The sequence below is a fragment of the Spea bombifrons genome, chromosome 8 (assembly GCF_027358695.1).
Source record: "Spea bombifrons isolate aSpeBom1 chromosome 8, aSpeBom1.2.pri, whole genome shotgun sequence".
Classification (NCBI taxonomy): domain Eukaryota; kingdom Metazoa; phylum Chordata; class Amphibia; order Anura; family Pelobatidae; genus Spea; species Spea bombifrons.
In genome coordinates, this window is record NC_071094.1 from 8155556 (window position 1) to 8175255 (window position 19700).

The window sequence follows — 19700 nt, forward strand, 5'->3', positions numbered from 1 at the left end:
CCGCGAGTGGAGGAGGCAGGCAGGTAGGCTCGGCGCGGTGACGTCACCCCGCCGCGGCTCTCGCGCCCAGCCCGCCCTTTTCTCTCCTCAGCCCTGTGGAGGAGCCGTTAGAAAATGGCCGCCGCGCCGAGCGGAGAGGAGAGACTGTGAGTGCGGGTGCCTCGGCCGGTCTGCGTCCCCCCCTTCTTCCCCGCCCCTCCGCTTGCCGAATGCCTGTCACTATCCTCTTGTGTGTGAGGGGGGCGGACCCCCGCTGGGTGTCTTGTGTGTGAGCTGAATCCCCGGGACGGGGAGGCGGGGCAGTGGGAAAATAAAATGTCACAGTCCTTGCTGCTTTTCGCTTCCTCCCCCCTGCTCTTGGCTCTTAGGGTGTGTTTTTTTGCATTGTACCCCTTCATTTACCCTGCTTTCTAATGCCGCTGGTTAGAGGTGCTGTTTGGGGGGAGTTTTAGTGGCATGCCCCCCCATCCACAAGCCTCTCATTTCCTCAGTGCGTCATTGAACCCCCTCAGACCGGGGGGGATCGTGGACATTCCATACACCCCACCCTAGAATAAGGGAATTTGGGGCTCACACAGTGGGGCAGTCCTGTGGGGCACACCCCACCATGGGGAGATACTGTGTCCAGCCACTCAGGCGCACAGGCTTGTATGAAATAAGTGTGTGTTTACAAGGCAGCGCCACCCTTTATGTGCCACACGTCTCAGGTAACATCTGCATCTCGATGAGAAGAGGGTACTGTTAGTGTATGTTTACCTTCCTATTGTGGTGTCTTTTAAGTTTGCGATACTAGAAATAAAACATATTTGGGATAAAATCGCTTTTCGGGACGCAAGCAAACTTGCCCCGTAAAAGCCGCGCAACTGCCCAGGTGTACTTTACGTAGGTGTCTACCATCGCGTAACGTCCGACACAGGGTCGTGCGATCTGTCGCTGTACGTCACGATGTGCGTTATACCCGCGCGGTGACCTTAAGCCTTACGTGGATGCGCTCGGTACGGTTTATGTGGTCATTTTTACGCCTTCGCGCGTATTTATTTCCTTCATGCGACTTTTATAAGATGATTGTTACGGGACGATTCAAACTGTGCGGGTTCGGCTCGCTGTACCAATTTGTCGCGTGCCGTCGTATAAATTTATAAGGTCGCTTGATTTCGTAGTTTGGCGTAATTTTTTGTGCGTAGAATATCTTTTTTTTTTTTACGTATTTTTCTATAACGGGGGGCCGAAAGTTTATGGTTTCTCGGTGTGTTGGCTGTGTGTCACGTACATACGAGTCGCTACCTTATATATGTTTTATAAATAAGGGTGTGCCAAGTGTTAATTTGTTTCCATCAGAGCTACAAAGCAGAAACAGAAAGTTCTTTAAACAGAGTTCAGAGCAAAAGATCGCAACATTTACATAGAATAAGCTACAGTGTGTATGCGCTGGAGAGGAAGTAACGCTGACGCCTAACCGTTTCTTCACAAACTGCTTTGGGGTGAACAGGGAGGATCAAGGTGTCCCCGACACCCCTACTATAGAATAACGCATATTAAAGTACTCTGTGAGTAATTTAATAATAATAATAACGTGCCTGACACAGAGGTTGCTGCCATGCTTCAAATCTGCCACCTTTCTGTGACGTCAGACATTTCTTGCCACCGATTGGCTGCTTCAAGCTGTCAGTCAGTCGCGTGAAAGTGCTCCGATTGAAATCAATAGGAAGGCTTCACTCATGTGCATCTTCCAATTTGTGTGTGATCATCAGGGCTTTTAGCTGCGGGATAGGGAACGGGGCAAATTAATTTTGGGGGATACTGGGGAACGCCCCCCAGCATCTGGAAAACAGACCATGTAAAAATTGAAAGGTGCCGTGCAGCTAGCGTATGCGCTAAAGTGCGTAGTATGACCGGGTGTCCGTATAACTGAAAAGGGACTTGTGTCTCGTTACATAATATTAAGTGTCGCCAAAATGCAGATGTTTTTATTCATTACTAATCAAAGTAACCATGTAAATAACGCAATAAAGGAGCTGTTTGGTAGTTTGAAGTGTACCTGTTGTTTTATCTCTTATCTTTATCAGGTACATCAGCTAAAAATAAGTACCAGATGAGACAGACGCCCCAATTCTACATACAGTCCATCTGGTGTTTGAGTCTACAGTTTTGCCATCTCTCCATTATTACTGCGTTTAGGCATTTAATATATAAACGTATTACCTATTGTGAGCTTTATTCTGTTCACAATATAGTTGTGCGGTTATTTAGGTAACGTTACAGTTCCGCAGTCACAGTGACATCAGCTCTTTACATTCAGGGCTTCTGCCTTAACACGATGGGATGGCAGGTAACTAACAAGCTCAGCCTCGTTTATGATGGACTTTTTGGGGCCTTTGCTTTTGACAGATTTACTGAATCAATTTTTTCCGAATGACGCAACTTTAAATTGTAACTGGTTAGCTGACTGCTACAGTCTGTGGCCCCAAAGAGCTTTAGAAATGTGAATATGTATATAATTTAATATCTATTGCTAGCCTGCTCAAAAATACTTTCTTAGCCCCCAAAAATAACTTTCCTGCAGAAGTTGCTGCTGTCTACCACCCCTTTCCTCTGCACAATTTCTAACAGTTTGAATGCCAGAAGCGATGTACATGCACATGTCTGCACAGTGTCTCAGACCCCCTGGACATATTATCTTTTATTTATTTAGCGCCAACAATTTATGCAGCACTTCATATAATACATATATCCAAGGGGTCTGACAAGACGAGACTAAGAAACCGATACGTTAGGTTGAGAGAGCCCGGCTCGCAAGCTTACCACTCGCTGGCAGAGAAGATCCACACGTGCCCACTGATAAGCAGATGTGTACAGCCGAGCATATCTACAGCACGTCAAGGAGTTGGTGAACTTGCATATAGATATGAGTCTTTCTATGCCTTTGCATGCAAATAAATGGGCAAAAACTAAAATTGTACGTGTATTTGATCCATGTACCAATCGATGGATTAGTAGTCCTTAGCCCGAAGATTGTATAACAAGGCTAGTATTTGCATTAAACCGAGAATATAGCGATAGCCGTTAACGTGCTGCGGAGATGCTGAAAGAGGATAGTAATGACATGCATTAATTCATGTTATACCCAGTGGTTTTGGTTTAGCCCGGTCAGAACACAGATTCAAATCATGATCATTGACCGGAAAAAGATAAAAAAAAAAAAAAGATAACCCTGAGTAGAATAAGAAGAGGAAAGTTTAGCGAATGTGAGGAGAGTAAAACATTGATTCACCGCAGCTCCTATATTTCTATTTGTGAGAGAAGACCCACCTCGGCGTGACGGGCTTCCTAATATTATATTTCGTTAAGCATTTTGAGTATATATTCTAAATATTCTACAGACTAGATAGTTACATTTAAATTGTGCAGCATTAAACATTTTAAAATATAAAATGTGTTTGAAGACGTAAGTGTCCTTTCCGCTGGTATCCTGTGCTTCATTGCAGAATTTAGGCAAATGCAAGTATTTCTATACATTCGTAAGAACAAACGAGATGTATCTTAAAGGTGTAGCAAACATTTAAGTTACCGGTGAGGCAAATTATTTGCGTATAACTAAACATCTTAATTTTGTAAGACATCCGAGGCCTATGGGAAGAAGCAATAATAGCAATTTTCTGCTTTCCATACCTTTACTTCATCTCAGTCATTCAGACGCAGGGCTTGACATGCGTGTGTTGAAGTTAGGAGACACGCACATGTATTATGGAACCTAACTAGCACTTTATACGTCAAAATATTTTGTTTTCTTATTTATTCCATTAGACTTTAATGTTTTTATGCCGTTTAAGTCTTTTATCCATTGAGCAAACAATTTAGTTTTCCGCTCTATCCATTGCCTTTTCTGATTTTAGTTGTTCTCTTTTAAATGGTCTGTTTTTATACGAAAGCAACACGTGTTTGCACATTAGTATCCCCTTCAAAAAGGTTCTAGTAAAAGGGTATTTTTTTCTGATGTGAAAGGGTGTTTTCGGACGTATGTTTAGTAGAGCGTTGGATCATCGGTGTGACGCCGTGCAGATAATTTGTGGGGAGGTAGTAAGGGAGATTTCCCATTAAACAAATTTGTCACGATGGTAGATAACATTACATTTCTATAGCGCAAGCAGCTGCCATAGCGCTGTTACAATAGGTGGCGGTGACAATATTTAACAGACATTTTCCGATTGTCAGTAACTGACATTTTTAGTGCAGAAAAAGAAGGCAAGCTGACAATTCATCTGTAGGTCCAAACTAACCAAACTTTTTAAGCTTGTGATTACCCAAAAAATCATGGGGGGGGTTCGTTTTTGTTGTGTCTTAGTGATGCGATGCACTAATGGATCTAAATATAAAATCGTACAAAATGGGAGACATCGGCAGTGATTTTGCTATCGCTTTGAACAAGCGAGTGCAGAAGAGGTTTTGCTGGTAGAGTTGGACGCAGACGTAGAGACGTTTTTTTGTAATTGATTTTTAAATTATTTACTCCTTGGGCATGACTTTAAGGTTGTTATGTAAAATAAATAACATATCTATCCTATAGCATAATCTGCTGCTGTTCTTTTAAATAATCGGTCAGAGACGTGCTCAGACCTATGGTGTTAAAATCCCGTTTATCTTTCAATTTGTATCATATGTGTCACAATCCATTCTTCGAAGGCTGCGGGGTTACCGTGCTTCAGGGTTCTAGCTTGTTGTTCAGCAATACAGATGAGCTGTGATTTCCGCCGGGCCATAACTTCCCCCCGTATTTATCCGCCTCGCGTCTCTTCCCTTTACTATCGTCTCCGCTGCGCCCCTCACCTGCTGTGTCCTGCTATGGCTGCGCCCCCCCCCCTGTACACTTCAGGTCTATATGGTAGTCTATATATATATAGTGTGTATAAGCCCACACATTGTAGGAATTATTGTATATTGATAGGAAAATAATTTAAAATGTTACCGCACGCAGTGTTTGCCCACCTACTAATTTTCTGACTCTTGCCTAAAAAATGATGTTCTGTTTTTAAAATACATTGAGTTTACTATTCACTGCAGAGAGACAAACTTCCACTGTGCCGTGGAGAAGGTCGCACTGGATATGTGTACAGTTTAAATGTTTTTTTTGTGTGTAATTTATAAGGGGGGTATTTGTGATACTGGTGGTGTACACAATGACACAGTCCTGTATGTTGACTTGATATAGTAATTCAGGGTTTGGTTTTTTATGCATATGATTCACTCCAGTGTCCCACACTGCCCCTGAAGGGTTAATGCATGGAAGTTCTGTCATATGCATTCACGCAGCCCAAAAAATACTAATCTTATGGAGAAGCTGCAGCTGCCCACCTCATGTGGCCTGATGATCCTCGCCACAGATTGGCAAAATCAATCATGTTGGCCCAACCATTCCCCCCGCCCCCCCCCTTACGCCAAGCGACATTTGCCAAGCCACAACTGGTGGTGAGTATATCGTGTGCCAGGGGGTCGCCTTGTAGCTGGGGAGCGGGGAAACGTGTGAATGCGTATGGGTGGATACTTCAATGCACAGGGATCTCTCAGATGTCGTATGCATTAAGGTGCATATAATGTCTGTAGCGTCCCTTTATTCACGCTTCGCTTCCTTTGCATGAGGCTCCTGCTTAGCCCCGAGGAGGAAGTGGAAACGGTTTTAACTCACCAGTCATCTCAAAGGTGAAAAAATACATTTAATGTGAAAGATACACTTCGGTTATGGTTGAAGTAGCATGTTGTATTTTGGATCTGTTTTCTACCTCGGAGAATGGTTGTTCTAGATGCCAAAAGGACCATCATGGGATGGTAACCTTAGTTAAAAGGACTGTACAGTAATGGGAGTTACTTGTTGCTTGCAAGTCCTGATGTCTGGCTTCTGAGATGTCTCTGAGTGACGTTGCCTTTAAATATGTTAAGGAATCCCTTTCTGGTGGCTGAAGGAAATTAAAATGTTAAAAAGTGTTTTGTCTAAAGTGCTGAAATCTCTTTTGTTTGCAGAAGGGCTGTGTTTCCCTTTTGTTTTTCTAAATAAAAAATGTCCTCTGCATGGTGAATAAGCACCTTCTTATGAGAACATTTTATTAAATGGCTTTTTACCTTTTTTGTTTTGTTCGCTTTGCTTACTGCTGGTAAATTTTATATCTGCCGCCTCTCTAAAAATGTAACAAAGCTTTAAAGACCAATTGAACTTTAACAGTGTTATTATATATATATATATATATATATATATATATATATATATATATATATAATATGAGAATTGGTTGTGTGTGCCCCATGCATCGAGTGTGTGGTTGGGAGTTTTCATGTAGCTTGAGGGAGAAGAGATATCAGGTTGTGCAGCAAAATGTTCCGATTGAATTGTCCATTGGTGTCCAATTAATGTATTAACGATGTATGTAAAATTTTTGCTTCACTGTTAAGATACAATCAATGGTTACTCAAAATAACTTTAAGTATGTGGCATATTGAGCTCCCTTTTTAAAAAAAAAACAAAAAAAAAACTACATATGAATTCTTGGCCAAAAAACCAGAATGATAGAAATGAGATAGCTCCTGACTGATTGTGGTCTAACTCAGGGCTCGATAAACCCCAGGCACCAGGTTGCCATAGTGACCAGAAACCACTTCCTGGCGCCCAGGGTTTTGCGGGACAATGGGGTAAAAACTGCCTAGAGCTGCCAACGTGAATCTGTGCCATGCTGCGCCCAGCGGGGTCATGTAATGCACGTTACTTGGCCCCCCACTTGGCGCTTCACGTTCCCCACAGGAAAGCTTAGGATTCTCGATGGCAGAAGATAGGCAGGGGGAGTAGTGAATGTGAATGTTTACTGGAGTCAGTGTCTAAATGTATAGAGCTGGAGTCACTGTGTGTGTGTATGGTGCCGCTAAGTGTGTCTGTACTGTAGTGTCGGTGTGTGTGAGAATGTATAGCGCTAGAGTCAGCATGTCTGTTGTATTATAGTGTCAGATTCAGTGTGTTCATAGTGTTAGTGTGTATTTTTAAATATGTATAGCCAGTGTGTTCATGTTGGATAGTGCGTGCAATGTATATGATTGTGGGGTTGGCGAATATGGTGTCGTGTATATTACAATATGGCATTAGCATGAGTGCGTATGGCAGCGTATAGTGTGTGTATTAGTGTATGGTGTTGGCATGTGTATACATGAGTGTAGAATGTTTGTGTGTTTGTGAGTGTGGTATCCAGCAAGACAACTTTGTTTAGCCATAAATTGAATGCTATAGTTTCTGTAATCCGTGTAATATGTGCCTGAAGGCGTTGTATCTACATAAGCCTTTTACGTACTCGTATTACCAGCAGGCACATGAAACGGGCAGGGCTTCGTTCTGCGCATCCAGTGCGATGTAGATCAGTAGTGCAAAGCCAGTGACGACGTGTTTTATTCTGCTGGCCCGGAACACGGCTCAGTGAAAACTTGTGAATGCGAGGGCTGGAGATGGGGAGTTTTCTATCACATTCTAGGGATTTGTTTAATGGATTACATTGCGTAAACGTACAGGTTTCCTTGCACGTTATGTGAATAACATTTGACATGATAAACGCTTATCACATTAACACTGTAACAAATGTCATTTATTAGCTCTTTACTGCTTTCCAACGAGCGTTAGTTTTGCTTATACGGTGACGGGCGAAGCAGTGAGCGCCTCTACCATTGTATTGCAAAAATATTATGGAAAATATTCATATCACACCAGACAGGTACACTTAGAACAACAGGTCTGTTAAAAAAAATAAATAAAATTTGCAGCGTAAAAAAATGGTGTTAACGCATAATCCAGGGGAATAGATGTAATGTAAGGAAGCTTTTAATTAGAGGGTGGTAGATAAGTGGAACAGCCTCCCAGGAAAACTGGTAGAGGCTAATACGGTAAAGGAACTAAGCAGGAGAAAAAAGAGCAGACTAAATGTGCAATACAGTTCTTATCTGCTGTTTCATTTAGATGTTTTGTCTCATTTAAAACTAAGTATTTGTTTACAGAGGGGACCCCCCCCCCCAATTTACAAATGGGGGAGGTTTTTTTCTCAACATTAGGCGCTTCCATGAGTCGGATATCCCCTCATACACCTTGGTCACATTATATACGGTGATCGTCACTTCATAGCTCTCCGTAGCTACGTAAATAGGCAAATTCACGGGGTGCTCGATTATAGGGCAGAAAAGTCAGCGTAATAAGGGTTAATGCATGTAACGCTGCGATAATCTGTTCAGCATTCGGAATACACATGGAGCTGCTTTCAGGTGGCAGCTCGTTCCAATTTGCTTAAAATAAAATCTTTGTAAAAATGAATGGGTATGAGGATTTTTTATGTTTAGTGAACACATGACTGCAGTTATTGTCACAAATACCGTTACAGTTTGAGTTTATTGTTGACAAACATTTCAATATTTTGTGTGAACAAATCAACAACTGTCTTAAATGAAATGCTTTAAACCGCATAATCCCAGATCTGCTCGTATGGCGCGTTCATCTTTTTCTTCTCATTTTTAATTGCCGGGCTGTAGTTGAGCCTGAAGCATATACAAAAAGATTTAAATATAATAACCTTATAAAAGTGGGATGCCTGTTATGTGCGGATGTGTCATTAAACTACGTTACAACTTCCTAAAACATTTTATTCAGTGTTTGGCAGTAGGCAGTTATTCCCGGCACATGTTTAGGTATAATTAATCACATTTACGTCAGGTTCTGCCATATTATATTTTTACGTAATTAGGTGTATATATATATATGTATGTATGTATGTATATATATATACCGTAGTTCTCATTTAACAGTATAGGTTACGGCTCTATGGAGACGTTTGTGTTTCCTGTCTGGGGGGCTGTCTGCTGCTTCTCTTTCGTTTCATTCCGTGAGGCTTAAACTTATAATTTATTAGGGTTTTTTCTATTTCTGATGTAGAAATGTTTCCTTGTAATATTTCCCATTTTCCGTTGTCCCGTCTGGGTATTATTCTGTGTAAATTGCATTCCCTACTCTGCTTTCCACACCTCTTGGTGCAGTAATGTTAATGCTTCGTAACGGCCTTCTCTGTGAGTATTTTCATTGTTATCATTTCCTGTAGTAAGTTTTCATCCGCGTTTACTTGCATGATGAGTCCCGTTGTTATGTACAGTTTATTTTCGGTTTAAGTTCACTGATTTACCTATGCCCTGTATAATGCATGGTTAAATTCACATCAGTGATTGAACATATTGCTGGCAAACGTAGCCCTTCCTGCAGTAGACGCTCACCGGGGTTGGCCACTCAATGTGCATAGTTCATAAAATTGATGTGTAACTGAATCTTAGTGGATTACTACCCTGTACCTGAATTTTTTATAGCAGTAGCATTAAACTCATCTAAACGTTAGAGCGGGTAAAGCGGTAGGAAAAAGGTATACATTAATGTATACATTTATTGACTGAAAATAAGTTGTTCACGCCTTAGTTGTGGAAGGGAGAAGTTAAGAAGCTTTGGAGCTTGGGTTACAGAGCACAGGATCAGAATATCATTGTACCGCTACGTGAAGTTCAATTTAAGAAGACCGTTCGTAAAAATTACTTTATGGAGGCCGAAGAGTTCAGTAACAGACAACTCAACTAGTAAACTGAGTTTGATATTTTAGGTTAGTAATTCATATTAGTGAATACATGAGGCTGCCGTTAGTAACGGAGTATGACAGGAGATAAGAGGGAAGTACTCCAGTTTTTCTTACTGCTGTAAGGTGTCACACTTTTGGTCCTTGTGCTTGTGTTAACCCTACAGCTTGTCCCATCAAGGCTCAAAGGTCTACCCTTTATTAATGCCTATTCATGCTGGAAAGCCGCTCCGCTTACCCACTACTCACTGAGGGAGGGAATGTTTTCTAATATTACATCTAAGCCTCTGCCTCTTTAATCTGGCTGTGACATTATGTTGCTGGAGTTCACCTCATGGGAAATATAGCACGTTTTTGTGCTTAACCCACATATATTTTTAAATGTTTGTCTTCCTGCCTCTTATAGACGGATCACCAATAATTTGAAGCACTCACAGGCCTTATATCAATAATTAAAATATTTCGATTACATACAAAAAGCAATATGATGTGAATAAAATATTTATTTATTATTGATACAAGAACCGGGGTTCGAATTATTGGTGGATATTTTGTTGTGTGTGTATATATACCGTGTGTATATATATATATTACACACACATAAAACTAATTTTGGAATGTTTTACATTCATTATATAAAATGTAAAATATGCATAACGTCTAACGTGGAAACCTTTGTTGAGCTTCCTTGTTGTGTTTGAATGGCACGGGATGAATGTGTGCGATCTGTACGTTCCTTGTTAGGGATTGTTGCGTGAGGTAGTAAGCTGATACTTCATTATTATTCGTGAGAATCGGGTCTATAGAGAAGCCGGGACGCCGTGTCTGGTACGTTTACTCATATGTTCTATCTAGGACCGAACATTGTGGTCAAATAATATGTAAAGGTTATGTAGAATATCTCACGCTGTTATGAAAAGTGCATTTTCCAGCCAACTGATGTAGAAATGACTTTGGGGTGAATCATACGTCCTTGTGTTTTTCTGGGGTTTTTTGTCCCTTCATTTCAGATTTTGCTATAATGAAAGTACAGAAATAAAACGAAAGGAAACGGATCCGGTCAGGTATTTACTTACAGAGCACCCAGATCGTTATCAACATTCCTCTGCTGTGAATATGTTTTAGATGATATCTTGCACTCAGAAGCACAACATGAAGTGTTTTAGGGGGGAGAAGTTCCAGGTCGATAAATGTCTCCCCCCTACAGAGAAAACCACCTTATATCTCCTCAAAGGATGAATCCTTTATTAACTGCCAGAATCCATTGGAGGACTGACAGCCGCTGTAGCACGGACTCCAGCGCGTTTTATTGCGCACAGTTTGTAGGATGTGCTATTGCAGTTAGAAAATGAGACTTCTGTCATATTTAAAGTGCCCGATGCCCAATCTAATTCCCATAAGAATGCATACTAATGTAGCTTTAAATACTTTAATACATCAGAATAAAATGGCGCTGATGTCACGGACCGAAGTCAGTGTTTAGAGCAGTTGAAGGGGGGAATGAATGAGGGCATTTTCAGTGTATGCACAGGGGTTTAAGACCCCTCCACCCTGGAAATCTAACACGAGCAGCTAGCTATGTGTGTATTGCACATGCGCATTGGCAAGCAGAGAATGATGTCAACCAAACTGAACTTCCAATTAAGACAATCACATAATCTCTTCTTACGTAAAAACACGATGTGACGCAAACGGTCATTTTTATGTATTTTGACAAAATACTGATGCCTCCTACCATGATATTGTTTTTCACGACCCTTTACTCTGGGTCAGGGATTTCAGTAAACCTTTGACATCGGCAGACAGACTCTCAGACTCTATCTGCGTAACAAGTGCTGCTGATTAAAATTGTTGTCTAGTTTTGTCAGACTTAACTGTTGAAGAAAATTAGCTTCACAGAAATGACTGCTCCTTCCTCGATGCATGATTCCCCTTTTTCGTATTTGAAGTACCCACACAAATCATGTATTTTGTTTGAAAACATAAACATACAAGTAGTGCTAGTATGTAAGTGCACTATGGATAGAGATCCTTTTAGCACTGATCTCCCCTCACACTGTGTTCAGCAAGCAGGGCTCATCGCAATATATGCAATTAGCCAGCAGAGGGAGCAATCAGATGCCAGCAGGATCTAGACAGACCTTGCTGAGTCTCTTCTGTCCTTCAGGTGCCTTCTGTTAGCTGTCAGCAGCGAAGCCTACCCGAAGGAAAACCCCGATCGCATGATCAGGCATTTCTTTTATAATGGTGTACCAGTGCTCATGCTGTTACACACAGTCGGCAGGAAGCCAGCAATGCTTGCTTCTGCTGACCAGGTGGGTCCAGGTTGTCAATAGAGATTTCGGGAGATGTCTCTGCTGCTGTGAAAACACGCAAGCAGGCCCGGACTGGGACAAAAAATAGGCCCGGGCATTTAAGCCCGAGCAGCCCATATTTATTTATTTATTGTTAAAGCCCACCCTTCATGTACCATCTTTGCATTTACTCACTCATTCACACACATCATTAACATATTCATTAATGACGTCTCACAAATCATTCAAGCAATTCATACATACATGAATTCATTAATTGTCATACGCATTCACACAATTCATCCACACATTTATTCATTCTCATACGCATTCACACTACCCCCTCTCCCCATCTTCTCTGCCCCTTGTCACTATGTTCCCCCTTTTCACTATGTACCCCCTCTCACTATCTGTCCCCTCTCCCCATTTCTCACTATCTAACTGCACCCCCCTCCCTCACCCTACTTACCTTGTTGCCGGAGCAAGCAGCAACTGCGGCCGGGCCCGCGGCAGGACCGGACTGACTGGGCCTATGCGGCCTCTACGGCCGCATTAATGCAGGGCATAAGGGGCACCTGCCCCTTAAGCCCGTCGCAACTGCGACCGGGTCCGCCACTCTAAGGGGCCAGGAAGCCCCCACCAGGGCCGGCCTTAGGGGTCTGTGGCCACACAGGGCTTACATTAAAACATTGGGGTTTTTTTTAAACTTTATTTAACATCCTCCATGTTAAATAAAGTTAACAAAAACTTTATTTAACCCCTTAAGGACAATGGGCGGTCCCTAAACCCATTGAAAACAATGCATTTTGAGCCCGTACATGTACATGTCATTAAGGGGTTAACATGGAGGATGTTAAATAAAGTTCTGTGTGTAACAGCATGAGCACTGGTACACCATTATAAAAGGAATGCCTGATCATGCGATCGGGGATTTCCTTCGGGTAGGCTTCGCTGCTGACAGCTAACAGAAGGCACCTGGTGGGGGATTCCCGTCCCCCTAGAGTGGCGGACCCGGTCGCAGTTGCGGCGGGCTTAAGGGGCTGGTGTCCCTTATGCCCTGCGTTAATGCGGCCTTAGAGGCCGCATAGGCCCAGTCAGTTCGGTCCTGACTGGGCCTATTTTAAGGTAGGGGCCTGGAGCTCCAGCTCCATCAGCCCCTAAGTCAATCCAGCCTGCACGCAAGTATAGGTACGTCTCAAGAGGGTAGTCTTGGCACACCTTTTGTGTACATCTACAGGGTCATTAATGGGTTAAATCATAAATGTTTAGAAATGGTTGTTTAAATCAGTCATTTGATTTGTTCCAGATGATTTTATTCAACCGTACAATCCTGTAAGTAGTCACAGCTCATGAGAATTCCACACAGATCCCTGCCCTGCTCTCATATTCATTCATTTGTAAGCGATGATGTTGCCTGATTTTGGTAATGTCCTGCTAGCCAACGAGCCAAATATAACCTGTGTCCCTGTTTAGCCAACTAAAGGTGTCACGGGCCATTTAACTCATGATGATCCCGTCTCTTAACCTGCTATAGTTCATTGTAAAGGACTAGCAAGACGCTTTTACAGCGCAAAGCCAGCGAAAAGTCACATGAGAAGGGGAACGTCTGGCGTTGACTACAAATGAAAACCAACTTGCAAAATACTTCTTGTTGCTGCTGATTTAAAAAGAAGCTGGGCCTGCAGCCACGAACGCAGCATCGCTGCAGGAAGCGTCGTCGTCGCCTCTGTTACCACAATGTGGCTGTTTGTCGTGATAGTCTTCCATTTAATTAACACTGTATGAAGCCTAAATGTAACGTTTCATATACCTCTATCATAAAGGGAAAGCTATTGATTTATTGCACAAGCAGCCGTGATTTAGTGAACTTGCTCACAGTCACTAGCTAGTGTTATAAATAGATTGTAAGCTTGCAAGTCCAGGTCCCTCTTCTCAGTCTATAGCGGTATGTTTGAACGTGTTTGGCAGTTCTGTGTGTTAGTTTTCACTCTCCCCTATTGTAACACTATGGAAGGCTGTTAGAATACACGACATAAGATAATGAGGGACTTGGCAGCGATACATCCAGTAAATCACCGCTGATGTGCTATTGCTTGTGCTTTTCCACGCTGTCGTTACAGGTCCCTCCGGCGTTATGCGCACCGCTTATAACTAAATGCAGTGTTACAAACACCATTCCTAGTACTGATTTTGCTTTGTCTGGCTCATATTCTTTCTCGTGGAACGCTTTGTCATGTGATACCAAAGCAGGCACTGATAGGGTGTTGCCGTAGAAAATTAAACAAAAAGTTTCCTTATGGGGTTAAACCTTTGTAGGAAATAATGACGGGTCTGAAAAGATTTTCCTTAATATAACGCAAATTACATTGGGACGGAATCGTAAAGCAGGAGAAAAAGATGAGAATATAGATTCATGTATCAAGTAAAAAATGATCTTTTCAGAACCAGATTCTGTATCTCTATTACAGCCAGAGGGGGCAGTGGTCTTTGTGAAAATAGAGAGAAGCATGGCTGATATCCTTACCCTGTCTGTTGAGCCAGACCACAATATCACAATAATATGAGTAAAAAAAAAAAAAAGTGCCAATTAAATTAAGAAAAATAACTTTTGTGCTTTGTGCATTTATAGAAGCAGTCCTGCAGTTTTGGGCTATTTGGTTCTTGTCAGATGTCTGGAATTAAACTAGCCTTTGCTTGAAGTATTAGTAAGGATAACAGGCTCAGATATACACCTAACCTACTGTATTAGCTGTGGCATTTGTAAAAGGATTGTTTGCGACTCGTGTTCTGGCTAGAAATATGCCCCTAGAAATGGGGAAAAAAAATCATTTTTGTGCCCAGTTTATTCTGATGACTAGTGGACTATAGGTCTGATTTCTAAATGTCCCGTACTTAATGTTTCTGTGTAGATAACTGTAGCTTTTATGTTACATTCCCCACCATTCCCTGCCCTTAACCCTCTGGTGGTAACGTATAAATCCAGTGTAATACTGAATACTTGTATTAATGGTTTATTGCGTTTCTAGATTCTATATTATTATATTTCTGATTGGCGCTTCCTTTGGCAGATTGTGAAGCTACGCAGCCTTAAACTGCTTTATATTTTTCCATCTTTCACCGTGTCGTACAACAAAACGTAGCTCAGCATTCTGAGCGCTCCCACAAATATAAACTCGTCACGCCAGCCACTTAAGGCCTCTGCCAGTAAGCCTCGCGTCATCTGCCAATATTCCTAAAGCAGATCATTATTAGAGACTTTATCCGTATGTGTAAAGCGCTCCGCACCGTTATGCTTTACTGTTGGCATTATGTATACATTAGCTAATTAAAGATTTGGGCTGTAAATTTCTATTTTATCCCCATACGACCCTGTCCAGTAATTGAGCCGTGTTGTTAGTCATTTTATAAGGATTTGATACACATTTGCATAGCGGCATTTCTTTCTGTCCCCGGCTTCTGATCTTGCTCTGTTTTCACATAACTCTTCCTCTCAAGTTTTTTTTTTAAGACTAGAACCGTTTTTTGTAGGACGTGGAGGAAGATGGTGCTAAAGAAGGTTGGAGGAAAGCATTTATAGTGTAGCAGAGTACTGGGTGTATGTTTCAGATATTCTATAGGCTGTTGCTTTGATAATTCAGGTTAGTTAACAATTGCTGAGATATCGTGAAAAGGGATGTTGTAGATACTCTCTAGCACCGCTTATTTGGCCACCGCTTAGCCCTTTGTTATGAGGGGAGCAATGCCATTAAATCTCACAATCAATACACCTGGCACTAATAAAAGTAAAAAAAAAAAAAAAGCCGTATTCCTTGGTCAGATTCGCTGTCTAATCACCAGGCAACTTGTTGTAATGCCGTGTTTTCTGAAATAATTTTTCTAGGGAAGAAAAGTCAGAGGATCAGGATCTTCAAGGCCAAAAAGATAAGCCTCCGAAACTCAGGAAAGTAAAAAAGGATCAAAAAGATGAGGAAGAAAAACCAGAACAGCCGCATCCTTCCGCGTACCAGTCAGGAGAACCTGCCGAAGCCGGGAAAGCTGAGGTCTCTGAGAGTACAGAGGCAGCCCCAGCTGGTCCCGAAGCCTCTGCTTCTCCCAAACAGAGACGGTCTGTTATTAGAGACAGAGGGCCCATGTACGATGACCCAACTCTTCCTGAAGGCTGGACTAGGAAACTCAAACAAAGGAAGTCTGGTCGTTCAGCCGGGAAATATGATGTATATTTGATCAAGTAAGTAAATAGTCGATATTGGTACGAAAACGTAGCCATGTTGTTTGTTTTGTATTTTTTGCAACATCAATTGACTTTCTTTATCTTATATTTAGCTAGTGTTTTTTTTGCATAGAACAATAAGCTTAAAACCGTTGCTGAAGTCATTCCCAACCTCAAATATTTTTTATATGGCAAATTGAGTCTTAATGATGATTTGTAACAGATAACTAGGAGACCTATTAATATTTTGTTGTGCAGTTACCAGGCTCTGCGCAGGTGGAGCGTATGATAACTTACATGGATAGACTATTTTGATGTCTGGAAATAACAAAATATCTCCCCCCCCCCCTCTTCTTTTCTGTAGTCCAAATGGAAAAGCTTTTCGATCCAAAGTTGAGCTTATAGCATACTTCCAAAAGGTAGGCGATACATCTCTTGACCCCAATGATTTCGACTTCACTGTAACTGGCAGAGGAAGCCCATCAAGGAGGGAGCAGAAACAGCCAAAAAAACCCAAAGCTCCGAAACCTGCTGGTACAGGCAGAGGAAGGGGAAGACCTAAAGGAAGTGTCAAGTCAAAGCATGCAGTCAAATCTGAAGGAGTGCAGGTGAAAAGAGTGATAGAAAAAAGTCCAGGAAAACTCCTAGTGAAAATGCCCTATTCCGAAACCAAGCAAGAATCTGACGCAACAACTTCGGAACAGGTATTGGTAATCAAAAGGCCTGGGCGTAAAAGAAAATCAGAAACGGAACCGCCAGCTGCCCCCAAAAAACGGGGACGCAAACCCGGTAGCGCTAGTGTTGCTGCAGCTGCGGCAGAAGCAGCAAAGAAAAAAGCAATCAAAGAGTCTTCCATCAAGCCTCTCCTAGAGACCGTATTACCAATAAAAAAACGTAAAACCCGGGAGACTGTGAGTGCAGATGTTAAAGAGACGGCGACACCAGAGTGTCCTTCGCCTGTCTCGGAAAGAAGCAACAAAGGACAGAAACCTACAAAAAGTCCTGAGAGCAAAAGCAAAGAAAGCAGTCCGAAAGGGAAGACCAGCTTCCCGAAAAAGGAGCAGCAGCAGCAGCACCACCATCACCACCATCACCATCATCACTCCGAAACCAAGGCGTCCACAACCAACCCGGAGCCAGAGACTTCAAAGGACAGCATAAGCACCCAGGAACCCCAGGACTTAACTGTCAAAATCTGCAAAGATGAGAAGATGCCAGAAAGCGATGGCTGCGCCCAGGAGCCCGCTAAGACTCAACCTGTCGATAAGTGCAGAAACAGAGCGGAAAGCGAGAGAAAAGACATTGTTCCTTCAGGTGTACCGAGGCCGACTAGGGAGGAACCAGTGGACACCAGAACGCCGGTGACGGAGAGAGTTAGTTGACTTTGAGAAGAATATTATAAAAAAACAAAACAAAAAAAAAACGTTAAATAATAAAGGCAGCTGTTGTCTCTTCTCCTTGTGGGTAGGGCTCTGACAAAGCTTCCCTATAAATGAAGTAAAGAAAAGTCTATTTTTTTCCACCTGTAGCTTGGAGTTTCGTAGCTTCGGGGTGGGAGTGAATGTCGAATGTGGATCTTTTTAATACCAACGAGCACAGTCAGTCAGGGGTGAAGACTTCTAACAGAGCCAGAAGCAGCTTTGCACTTTTTTTATACTTAATAGGCTCCCTTCAACATGGCTTACTCTGCATCATACTACTGACCAAGGTGGGCTGTTTCCTCAACTTTTTAGGTATGCCAACTATAGCATTTGTTCCTGTAAGGCAACTTAAATCCCAGTGCCATCCTACATGGGCTTCACACGGCTGCAAAACAGCAGAAGGTGTTTGACCTAGGGTAAAATCACGGAGGTTTGATTTCATCCAGACCATAGCGTTGCCAAATGATTGTGTCCCATGGACTGAGCCAGGGTATGAAATATATATTTTTTTCTTGAGGTATGTTGCATAATCACTTAAAGAAATATAGCCTGGCCCATTGAGTTGGCTTTGGTGACTAAGCTGTGCTTTCTTATGTCTCCTTTTAGTTTACCATGACCACTAGTGTGTTACCTGAAAGGCTAATGTATATATTTTGTTATGTTTCTGACTATTGGGTACGCACGTAGTCATACTGAACTAATGGGGGATGGGGGTACCTTTCATACACACTCATATAAATCCACAAAGTATTGAAACCAGTATACAAAGAGTCAGATATGTATTTCATTTCATCCTAACTGCTCATAGGTAAATAGATTTTTATTTGGCTGAACAGAGTAATCCAATTAAATGGTGTATGCTAGTGCAATAAATCAAGTTTCATCTGAAACACTGAAGTAACTATTTTTCTTCAAGCATACAATAAGTATGTTTCCGTATGAGGGAAATGTTCTTCCAGTTAGTTTAACTCAAGTAGCTATTTGCTAGTAATAACCATTGTTGCACTGTTGAATACATCGATACATGTGGGTATAGGCACATTATACGCATACACCATCTCATTTGGCAAGGCTACCGTTTACATTAACGCATACATTTCTGTTTGACAGCACTCTGTTTAAACGCAGGCAGTCAAATGAAGCTGCGAAACTCTAAGTGGTAACATTCTGTGAGCTGTTTGTGTTTTTCTTTTGTTATTGTTTTTTTTTTTTTCGTTTTTTTTTTTTTGCAGTTTCATAAGGACTTCCAGTTAATTTATGTTTGTTTTTAGTATAGGAACCAATATTACAGCTCCAAGCCCCCAACAATGAACAGTAGCACCTGCGCTGTGTGACAACTAGAAAACATGTGGAAGCGGTTTCTACAGCAATATGTGTTTGGGCGCCCTTGCCCATATTAACTGAGTGAATGTGAGTTTTGTGTTAGCTATTGAAAAAAATGTCATGTGAAGGCCTTTCTAGAGATTTTTATCAAATACCTATTAGTGAAGACGGTGTGAGTTTGCATGTATTTTACACTTCAATCAAAGGCGTGCATAACTCCTAGTAGACAAGTTGCGATCATATGTATACATATAGTAATATGTATATGCACACACATACTTTGCTTTACAGAAAATATATGTATAGGACAACCTGTAGGTGTAAAACAGGCGTATAATGTCAACCATGTTTTTCTTCATGCTCATTCCAAAGCATTTATACGTATAATTAAAGAAAAAAAGAAAAAAAAAAACAGCCTTACTTTTCACCTGTATTTTGTAAATCATAGGATAGAAAAGAACTGGTAAAGTGGTGTACGCTTTGGTTTTGTTTTGAAATCCTGCATTTTTATTGGTGGCATCATGAATTAAAGCGGCGGTAAATGCTATTTTTCTCTTAAATAAATGGTGTTTTTATTTGTACTTTTCTGACCGTTCTTAGTGATATATATTTTTCTGTGCTTCCGCTTTTCTGCGTTGTGGGGAGCTGGAAGGCTTTGTTTCCCTGGTACCGATTCCTGATATAAAAAGGTTATACAGGCTGAAAGTTAACAGACGTAGTTAAACACGGTCAGCAAGGACTGCCTGCTCTTCACGACACACGAGGCGCAAGCACAGGAAAAAGTCTTGGCGAAAAGAGCCATCTGAAAAGTAAGTGTGTGTAAAATAATACG

At 41.7% G+C, this 19700-nt stretch overlaps 1 protein-coding gene across 3 annotated transcripts; it reads left to right on the forward strand.

Moving 5' to 3' along the window:
- Positions 1–12: 12 nt before the first annotated feature.
- MECP2 (methyl-CpG binding protein 2) lies at positions 13–19415 on the forward strand. Of its 3 annotated transcripts, none has more exons than XR_008355291.1 (4): positions 13–146; positions 15795–16142; positions 16489–17857; positions 18817–19415. XR_008355291.1 is itself a non-coding variant. In XM_053473918.1 (3 exons), exons 1-3 carry the CDS (start codon positions 115–117, stop codon positions 17504–17506), a joined length of 1398 nt encoding a protein of 465 aa, XP_053329893.1. In that variant the 5' UTR covers positions 13–114; the 3' UTR covers positions 17507–18418. The 3 variants fall into 3 exon arrangements, 1 of the variants encoding a protein (XP_053329893.1); XR_008355292.1 differs by having other exon boundaries at positions 16489–17832; XM_053473918.1 differs by lacking the exon at positions 18817–19415 and having other exon boundaries at positions 16489–18418.
- Positions 19416–19700: the final 285 nt, after the last annotated feature.

What these genes read in the sequence shown, in the direction of transcription:
- MECP2 (XM_053473918.1), top strand. Translation starts at nt 115, where the DNA reads ATGGCCGCCGCGCCGAGCGGAGAGGAGAGACT. An exon ending in CCGAGCGGAGAGGAGAGACT is followed by an intron (nt 147 to 15,794) that starts GTGAGTGCGGGT and finishes TAATTTTTCTAG; the next exon opens with GGAAGAAAAGTCAGAGGATC. An exon ending in TATGATGTATATTTGATCAA is followed by an intron (nt 16,143 to 16,488) that starts GTAAGTAAATAG and finishes TCTTTTCTGTAG; the next exon opens with TCCAAATGGAAAAGCTTTTC.